This window comes from Cololabis saira, chromosome 6 (genome assembly GCF_033807715.1).
Source record: "Cololabis saira isolate AMF1-May2022 chromosome 6, fColSai1.1, whole genome shotgun sequence".
Classification (NCBI taxonomy): Eukaryota; Metazoa; Chordata; class Actinopteri; order Beloniformes; family Belonidae; genus Cololabis; species Cololabis saira.
Genome location: NC_084592.1, coordinates 33,207,674 through 33,218,416, shown reverse-complemented (window position 1 = coordinate 33,218,416; position 10,743 = coordinate 33,207,674). Strand labels below are relative to the sequence as shown.

The window sequence follows — 10,743 nt, the reverse complement described above, 5'->3', positions numbered from 1 at the left end:
AAAACAAACAAACAAAAAATTGAATAATTAAGACACAAATCTACCTCCATACTTGTCGAGTATCAACTTTTCAGCTGTGTTGCTGTTGAGAGCTCGGTGTTTCACTGCAACATAATGGGAGCGCTTCCCCTTTAAGGCCTGAATTATGGTTCCGCGTTAAATCGACGCAGAGCCCATGCCGTAGGTACGGCGTAGGGTACGCGTCGCCGCGGTACCCTACGGCGTAGATTCTGCGTTGGTGTAACGCGGGACCATAAATCCGCTTTAAGGCAGTGCCAGCGGTGAGGAGCGGAGCTGGAGCTGTGAAGGAATCCCAAACTTTTCCCAAACCCAGAAACTCTGCTCAGACCTTCAACTCAGTCTCGCTTTTTGTTTTTTTTGTTGCTTTTTGCGAAAATAACCACAACGCGTCCTTATTGTATCGCCCGTGGCTGAAGTTCATACGAATGACCGCTTGAAACAGAGACAAGTTGAAGAGGAAAAGTTGTGTTGTGATGTTCTGGTCTCATCCTTCCCTCCAAACTCCAGCTAAAGCGGCTAACCACAGCTAACTCCTGGGATGGGTTACGTTTTCATTTTTATCTTCTAATGAAAACAATCCCGAGGTCGCTCCGTTTGTGCGTTTATTCTACACGTTTGTGTCGGAGTGAGAGCTTTATCCCCGTCAGCAGAGCCGGGCCAGGTCTGGGTTACAGCTAATAACACTAGCCGACTCCAGCCAGGCGGCTAACTGCTGATAACAAAGTTTATATCCAGTTTGGTGAAGAGGAGCAACACGACACACCTCTGCCAGTTCCTGCTCCACTCCATCATGACAAGACTACAGCACTTTGTGTGTGTTTTGAGCGAGTAGGAGCCCAGCCTGAGGAGTTTAGAGATGAGGAGGATGATGAGGCCAGCAGCTGCAGCAGGATGCTCAGCCTGCAGCTGCAGCAGGGACATCTAACACATCTGGATCACTGGGAAACATCTGCAGATCTTTGAAGAACCTGCACTGCTTGCTTTGCTGCCATCGTTTTTAAGCCTTTTGTTTGATCACAAGTTTGTCAAACCCTGGTGTGGTGCACTCTCAGCTTGGGAGCAGCCCTGCACTGTGATGTGACTGGTTCATCTCTACTGCTTCATCTCTACGTCCTACATCTTGGAGGCAGTGGAGCCATCATGAAGGTGACTGTGACATTTGGGCAGACCGGCGTGGTCGTCCCCTGCAAGGAGGGCTGGACTGTGAGAGACCTCATCCACCAAGCCACACAGAGATACAGAAAACTCCTTGAACAGGTAACATCTTGGCTGCATCCGAAATTGCATACTTCCACCCTAATGAGTATGCAAAAACAGTACGTGAGATTGTTTTAGTGCGTCAGAAACATTAGTACGTACTCAATAGTATGTGCTATCCATACACATTCTGGAGAAATGTATTAGTGTGGATTGATGGACACTAGCTAAGCAGAAACTTCCCACAATGCAATGGAGCGGTGTTTGGTTGCTAAGTGCTGCGCAGATACGTATATGTCATAAGTATAATATTAAGTATAATAAGATTATTATATATTGGTATATAATGATATATAATGTCATGTGGTTTCGGCCAGAATAAACGGGAAAGAGCGGAGCGGAGCTGCTACTGCTGCTGTGACACGTCACTTCCTCCCAACGGCAGGAAGTGACGTGTCTTAATAGTACGTCCGAATTAATGCATACTACTGATATTTACTCAAAAGTGTGCCGAACTTAAGTATACTTTTTGAGTATATACTGTTTAGTATGGCATTTTGGACGCACCGCTTGTCACGATTAGCATGTAGAACGATCTTCTTAAGAGTGGTATATTTTAATGCAGTACCACATGTATGATGCAACAAGTATTTTTCTTTGAAGGCTTTAAACTTTCAGAATTTCTTTTCCTCTGCTCACTAAATCACAGATGTGCGAATAACAAAGATGACAGCGGCAGTAATAACTAATAAGCTTTACCTGTTGGAAAAATTGGTGTATGTTACGTTAACAGTATATAGTCTGGGCCTTGGCAGGAGGGTCCCCCCTTATGAGCCTGGTCCTGCTCAAGGTTTCTTCCCTCCTAAAGGGGAGTTTTTCTTGCCACAGTTTGGCTTAAGGCTTTTCTCCCACTAAGGGAGTTTTTACCTGCCATTGTTTATGTAATCATTGTTCGGGGGTCATGTTCTGGGTCTCTGGAAAGCGCCTAGAGACAACATTTGTTGTATTAGACGCTATATAAATAAAATTGAAAAATTGAATTGAATGTTAACATGTAATTGAAATATTAAATCAAGAACCTATTTCACGCTAAAAAGCTCCTGCTCCAACAAATAAGTGCATTGTAAATTCATTATTCTGACTTTATAGACTCGTAAGGTTTAGAGGAAACTTTTTAGATCATAGAACAGGTGGAACATACGAGTCGTCAAGTCTGCACACAATGACCTGATCCAAATTATAAAGCAGCATGGAGATACACTTGATATTTGGCCTTGAGAATTACTTGATTTACCTTTTTAAATATGAGACACAATAGTTTTCAGAACGTTGTCATGAAGTTGTGAATGATCAGATTCCAACTTCATAAAATCTAATTTTTAAAACCTTTTTTTCCTGGACTCTTACCGGCTGCACTGCCCTGTATCTTTTATTTATTTATTTATTTGATAAAATGGCTTCTATACTTCTATACTGTTGTATGTGTGGAAGAGGACTGGCTGCAGAGACGGAGAGGGGGCAGGGTTAAGTGGATAGTATGAAGAGAGAAATCTCAGCTGCACCCTTTCTGTACATTCAGAGAAGACAACAAATGGCCGTAAAGTAAAAGCAACAGCCTGAGCGCAACACTAAAGTTTTATGGTATTGTCTCCTTTTGATATATAGCCAGCTCAACTACAGTATATCAACATATCTCATAATACCGGTCTACCGCCCAGCTCCAAAAGTGTTCCCTAGAAAATAAACAATTTCATCTCTCTGAATATATCTGACTTTTCAGCCATCAGTTTGGATGCATTATTCATCACAATAATTGGTTTTCTAATAATGTGTTAAGATTTCAATGCTCTCTAAAATGGCAGAACAGAGAGAAGTTAAGTTTTTATGAAACAGTACTTTCATTACATTTCAGATGCTCCCAGAAGTTATAAGAGAATAATCCAAAGATATTTTTTTTTTTTTTTTTCTCATACCATGAAAGAACCTTATGATATTCACACCCCAAAGTCCTGGGAGATTAGAAAAAGCCACGGAGGTCCAGTTCTCCATAATTGCGGCATAAAAAATTAAAAGCGTATCTGATATGGTTTGGGATGGTCCAGACAGGAGCAGACACGAGTCATTTCCAATTTAGTTGTGAGCGTAAAATGCAAATGACTCTGTCTTGTGATTTCTTTATGACTATTGTTGATTCCCTGCACTGCTCTAGGGGCACTAACCCCATGACCCCCATCACACAAGCAAATCATCTCAGTGACTTGCTTCATATTTGGTCCATTATTCAAAAAGCACAGGAGTCATATGGATAGATAGGCCCAGTTTTGATTGAAAGGGGGATTGTATTCAAGCTGTGTGTGGATGCGTGAGATAGAAGCTGAAGATGCTCATTTTTTTCCACCCTCCTATATTCCCTGCTCCTAGGGCTCCTTTGCCTTTTTAATCTGCTTTCGCCTATCCATATATCACCCTCTCAGCCTACACAGCACTTACTTATCATTCTTATCATTCACGCTCGAACATATCTTCACTATCGTCAGTGCTGTGTACACAGCTGGAACCTTTGCTTCCCCTCACATCTCATCTGAACTCTTCTTCCTTTTCGACCACTTCCTTCTGCTTATGCGGTCGCGCAGTTCCCTTAGAAGTAGAGATGTACAATGCAATCAGGATTTGCAAACTGATATTCGTAAATAGATGCACACAAAATGTTAACAATCAACCATTATAGGTTAAAGTAATCTGTTTACAACATTGAACATTTTGAAGCAACAAGGGCCCATTGTGGTGTTCAGTTTGTATGGCATTCACAACATGCAGGCTACGTAAACTAGTTTTCGCTGGAAGCTGATAACTTTTACTTGTACTTGTTCATTTTTAAATGTAGGTCAGGGCTGTGAAGCAAACATTTTTGCTGTTTGGATAGCAGTAGTGTCGGAGACCCAGAAATATAATTAATGTAACAGTAAATTTTTTCTGACGATGATGAAGGGTTATATTATGTTCACATTTAAATTTATAATAATTTTGTAAAAATAAGAGGTCATGCCTAGAACATTTATTTTTCACAAATATTCATTCAAATGCGGTAGCTGTTGGCATATCGGTCAGAGTACTATTGAGTTTTTTGATATCAATAAGGTTTTTGGAATACTGATTACTTTTTTGTAACTTTTCAATACCAGTTTGTTAAAATCTGTGTCACCATACACAAAGTTACATTAGAATTAATGGTACAAACGTTCACTTATTTTTGAATGGATTCAGAGAATAAAGAAATTACACAATTATCAAAGTTGGATCCTTGGATCATGTTTAATTCCTGTTTGACATTAGTAGTTTTAGTCTGTTAATCAATCCCCTATTATATGGACAGATGCAGAGAATTGAAACTACAGAAAAAGTAAATGCTATTAAATGTAGGTGCTAACCATGTCTCCCTTCTGACATAATGGATTTAAATTGTTTTAGTGCCCTCTTAATAGTAAACCATCTGTAAAGGATAGAACTCAACAAACTTAGATTGATAAAACATTTTTGATAGTTTTTTTTGAGCCTCTCCTTACAGACTGCACTGGAGTCTATAAGGTATCCTGAGGCCTTTTTGGGAACTGCTCTGAATTGTCATATCAGGACTGGATTACTGGTGCTTCACTGAATGTTAAACATTAGAGTAGATAGTGTTAATACAAGGTACCAAAATTAGGAATCGAACGACATAACGTTTTTCAATATTCAGTTGTATCACATTATGATTGGTATCAAGACTTACATTTTTGATAACCACTTTTGATAACCATTTGTATCAGTAGCAACAGAAAATGTGCTATTGACCATATTGAAGGCTGAGAGTATATTGTGGCAGACTTCAAACGGTCAAGAATGTGATTCACATATGTTATTGGTGATATTAAGGGCCAGAAGACAGCAAAGCTGCCTTTACATGTTTGTTGAGAAATACAGCGAAAACAAAGACTACTGGACATTCATAAGTTATAAAAAGAGTGTACAACACTTGTCCAGAGATCTGAAATGCTCTGTATAACGAAATACCTTGAATCCTTTTAATTAAAAGCTCTAAACATTCTGAAATAGTTTACATCCTATCCTTTTATCATCTCCAGTAAACATGAGCACTGTCAAACCATGGAAAAGATGGCATTAGAATGTGGTAGTTTTCATTTCAGCTTTGCGTGTTAATCAAAACACAGGTTGCTTCTCTTGGCATGTATACAGAGCTTGACTTAACACATCGGCAGGTTGACAACAACAATGCTCCATGCATGTACTGTATATGTAGAGGAAAAAAAAAATGTATATGCCTTTTCTCATTAATGTTACATCGGTGATGGACTGATCTGGTAGCGCAAACTGAAGTGACCCTGGAATTGATGATCGGATTTCAGAAGCTATGAATTCACACTGAAAGAAATCAGATTTGAGTCACATTAAGGTAAAAAAAAAAAGACTGGACCTGGGTAACTTAAGGCAGGCCATGTTACAATGGCTTTATATATGATCAGAATCCAGAGCAGCATCATTTCAGGTGTCAATGTCTGCAGGGACTCGGTGAGTGTTATGTGCGCTCCGATTCTACCTGTGTGTGCAATTACTGTATACACACACTATCTATTGATTAGGTCTCTTGGTCCTTTAAATACTTTTGTCCTGCATGTCGGTCAATGACATTACGAACACACTGTGTGCTGTCATTTCTTTCCCAGCGTGCCTCTGCTCTTCTTACTACCTTGACATTACTTATTTTACTCATCTTCTTTGTTTTTTGACTCTTAAAGATTTTTGTTTTGTTCCAAGTAATTTTTTTGTAGGTTCTCACCCTGACTACTCAATACTACTTTTTTTTTCTCCTCCCCCTCTTGTTCTCCCTGGAAGGATGAATTTGTTTTCTCCCTAATTGCTTCATCTCATTCTGTCTACGCCATATCTTCCTTTATATTTCTTCCATGTTCATTTCTCATGCTCTTCATGTCACTCAGTTGGTTTTCTGCAATACTAATCTCTTGTAGCTGTATAATTATGACTGTTAATGTGTTTCAGGATTAGAAAGCTGGGACGTGTGTATTGTAGAGCTGTCCCATCCCCCTAATCTTCCCTACTCCTGTTTGGCAAATCATATTTCTAAACTGTCACAGAGACAGCTTGCGTACTGTCTAGTTCTCTCCCTCTCCCCTTCCCCCATCTGCTTTATCCTACTTGGACAGTATGTTGCTTATATTAGACACATTTTGCTATCTTTGCTTTGCGTGTGCCTACTGTATCTTTTTTTTTTTTTTAAGAATACTTACAGCGGGAGCAAATGCTTGGCGCAGGCCGTAAAGATGGATTTAAGTGAGCTTGAAAAGTTCTTGAGCTATTTTGTGTTTTAGTACCATTCATTTTATTTTGAAACTTTACAGCATCACAACTTAGCAATTTGAAATGTTTGTATCAATTTGTGTCAGAGTGGTACGAAATCCAATAGAGCACAAGTGTTGTGTTTCAATTAGCGAGGATGAAGGGTAAACTTGCCAGATGGGGACCTCTCATGGCGCTTCCACTAGTACCTACTCAGCTAGGCTTAACTTTGGCGCTTTTCCACCGTTCGGCGCTACAATGTATTGGAAACATACCGACTGAAGGGTCAAGGAGACGGTCGGCCCTTTCAGAGGTTCCTGCCTGGCAGATTTACCCCAAAATGTTTGTGGTCCAGTTGGTACAAATGAGTTGTGTTCACATGAGAGGGGGGGACATAAGAAATCCCAATTAGCAGAACCCCTGCCATGTAGTTCCTGTTGGTCAATCTGAGTCCCTTTCCTACTACAGGAACACTCTCTGCCCTGTAAAGGGTCCTGACGTCCACTTTTGCAGGGCTGTTCTGGTAATAGAGACATGCTTCAACAATCCAGCCTGGAAAAATCTACCTGAACTGCTGCTAATGTAAACGCGCCTAAAAGCTGCATTTGTGACCACAAGAACCTTTTCCAAGATGTGTCTTTCGTAGGGTTGCAAAGGGGTGGAAAATTTCCGGTAAATTTCCGGAAACTTTCCGGAAACTTTCCATGGGGAATTTTGGAAATATTCCAAATTGGAAACTTTCCATGGGAATTATGGGAATTTATGGGAATTATTGGGAATTTATGGGAATTAACGGGAAATTGGGGGTAATTTAAACAAACTGTATCATATCCAAACATTAGCACCTAACTTATCAGCTAGCTAGCTACTGTGTTAATACATTTTTATTTAATATTTGCAAGTTAAACATTAATACCATTATAGATCAAATATAATTACCCCATAATATTATCAAAACTTACTTGACTTTATATAGTCCGTGGGCTCAAATGTGTGGCTTCAAAAGTCTTGGGCTTTGAGCTCAAATGTGTGGCCTCCAGGCTTCAAGAAATCACCTGTGCATGTGATGGAGGAATGCACAGTGCATGTAGGGGGCGTGGCCTCAATAGCCTTGCAGTAAGCAATGTGCTGTGTGCATGTGATGGAAGAGTGTACTTGCATTAAATCTGGTTGTTTTAGCCAAGACTATGCTACAATATATTTCCCCCAACTATATTTAAGTTCCCTGTTAAGGGCCAACCTTCAATTCTGTAAATTCCTTATTTATTCCCGTTAATTCCCATATATTCCCGTTAATTCCCATGGAAAGTTTCCAACTTTGAAAATTCCCGGAATTTTGCAACCCTAGTCTTTCGTGGGGCAGATCCTTTCTGTGATCCCTGCCATTCTTACTGCAGCAAACACAGGCTAAACAAAGCTCCGCTGGAAATATTTAACCAGGCTTGCTCTGGTGATTGTTTCTGACTTGACAAGTATTCCCCACTTTTTATTTTATTTTTTCGTCTCTGTGTCTCAGATGTCTCCTATTTAAGCTCCAACACAGCTCGTAAAATCTGTTAATTGAAATAGTACGTCAAAAGCAAATTTGAAACATGGCCATGCATGTCAGCTTTCAGTCAGCAGCCCAGAAGGCACATGTAGTGCAATGTTATGAAGCTAAGAGGCTAAAAATAAAGCTTGCGGAGCAAGCTCAGAAATCTTTCATTGTTGATCAAGTTAACGTGAGCAGTTAAATCCAGTTCAATTTATTTGTGCAGCACCAATTCACAACATTTTTATTTTTTTTAAATGTTTAAAGTAGTAACATTTGAGATTTGCCAAAGTTGGTCTGGGTAGGTGAGATCTTTTTAAGAGAACTGGAAATTGGAATTGGCAAAGACATTTGCAATAGGTATATCACTGCCCACATCCTTTTGGAATAGTTAAAGTCAAAAGATCCGAAGTGAATGTAATTTTAACTACTAAGTTACTCCTGCTCCTACTCTTCCTTGTTTAACTGGTCAGTGCTTCTACTGTGTTGGATAGAGATTGTGAGAACATAGCAGCATATTGGACAAATAAAACATTAATTTCTAAGAAAAATAAAGTAATTAAAACACAATCCTGTGGAAATGTATCACGTTAACAGACATTGAATAGAGCAGAGTTCCTGGCTTGATTGCTGTGTGTAAACGGCTATGACCAGTGCTTCGACCCTGCTACTCCAGAAAGGAGGATTGCGTCACACTTCAGCAGATTTAATTCACCTACTCTAACCCCTATTTGTTTACTGTCAATGGAAATTTAAAAACCTTAGGGCAGAAATAATCCTCTAGCTTCTTGGAGGGGAAAAAGACGAGATGTTTAAACTGTAGGGGCTGTTTGTCATGATGGGTCTAAAGAGGGTACTGACATCTGTATGTAAGGATAAATGAGACGGCAGATAATATTGTACTGCTTCACTTGAGTCCGTAGACTCTCGGCTCTCTCCAAGGTTTTTTTTGGAAAAACTTTCTTTACCACCTTTTATATAAACTATTTACTCATTTTTTGACTAATGCTGTAAAGACACATAAGCACAAAATTGCATAAACTGATCTAATGTAATAATAATTTTTGAAATAATAAAACATATATTATGTTTGAACATGATATATCCGCTTGGCCTGGATATTCTCACAGTTCTCACATTTCATTCAGTTCTGATTTAAATTTCCCATCTGATTCAGTTTGAGAATTAATTTATTTATTTTTAACATTCTCAGAGATATTTTAGAAAAGTACAATGGTGTCATAGCTATTTGGAGTAAAAGAAGACAAATAGTCACACATCCACATGGAAATGTACATAATTATACCGTATTTAGGATATCTTCAGTAAAATAATTACGTACTTGAGTGAACAAAATGTTTCTTATTTTGTAATCATTAACAGATTTTATTACACTGATGATACTTAAAGGCCTTGCTGATCTCAAAAGTACAAGTTTAGAAACATAACTTCTGATGGATCAATGGAGCATCAAAGCTTACATTTTGGAAGGAAAATGAACATCACTGTATTAATGAAAATTACACAAATATTAATTTGCATGGTCTCTGATGTAATAACTATGCCTTTTGAAGAATTAACAAAGAATGTAAAAAGGAAGATGGTTTGATAGCAAAAAGAAAACAATAGATTGAGGGGGAGTGGAAAGAGCGGAGGCTGTTTTCACAGGAGTCACCACAAACTTATCAGCTTGTTGACAGACTTTTTAATTACTGTTGGACAAACAGACCAGTGTGTATCTGTGTCTTTATGAATGTCTCTATTCACTGCCGCTTACGTTTTCCAATACTCCTATATTCCCAGTTCTTAAGATATAGGCAGTCTCAAATCCAAGAAATGACAAGGATGAAAGTGCCAGTTTTCTTAGAAACTTCTTCTGTTTCAGGAAGTCAATTGGACCAGGGGCCTGTACTACGAAGCGGGATTTGGGGTTAGCGAGGTAACTTCAGGTTTAACCCTGGGTTTTCAGGACTACGACGGTGGTTCACTTCTTACCGGGGTACATCGCCATGGTAACTTATGCTGAACAGCTAACCTGCTCCGGAGCAGGTTATGTTCGAGATACAGATCGCCGGGTATAAAAGCACCGCCCACTGACCAATCAGCTCTCTTGGAAAATGGCATGCTCTTTCGAAGAGAATCCAGTGGAGCTCGGTGCGCGGATCGTGAGAGGATTCCTCCGAAGATGACGCGTATTCAGGGACCGCCAAAACCCCTTTGCTTTCCCTGATGTGTACCTGTATGAACGATCCAAAAAAAAAGGAAAAAAAGAAAAAAGAGGTGGAGGAGAAAATAAAAAATAAATCAATCAATGAATAAATAAAACAAATCATCACCCAAAATCCGATGTACAGTCAATCCAAAACGAATACCAATTAAATAAATAAATCAAGAAGAAATAAAAAAGAAGATGCATTTGTAAGGGCATAGCAAAAAAGGGATTTTCAATTTCGTCCCTCGAACATTCTGAGAAGTCACTTTAAAATACTAAATACCCCCCTCCTGAAAAAATTAAAAATAAAATAAAATAAATAAAAAAACCCAATTCTTTGGTACAGCATCAGCACAAGTTATCGGTCAACAACAATAGTTATAGAACCAATATATACAGGACTGTCTCAGAAAATTAGAATATTGTGATT

At 39.0% G+C, this 10,743-nt stretch overlaps 1 protein-coding gene across 4 annotated transcripts in view; it reads left to right on the top strand.

Moving 5' to 3' along the window:
* The first annotated feature begins 286 nt into the window (after positions 1-286).
* The window catches only part of pard3bb (par-3 family cell polarity regulator beta b), a 339,860-nt gene continuing 329,403 nt past the window's right edge, over positions 287-10,743 (top strand). For all 4 annotated transcript variants that reach the window (XM_061723990.1, XM_061723991.1, XM_061723988.1 and 1 more), the window contains exon 1: positions 287-1,278. In XM_061723990.1, coding sequence (XP_061579974.1) covers positions 1,162-1,278 — 117 coding nt within the window. In that variant the 5' untranslated portion in view covers positions 287-1,161. The remainder of the gene's footprint in view (positions 1,279-10,743) is intronic.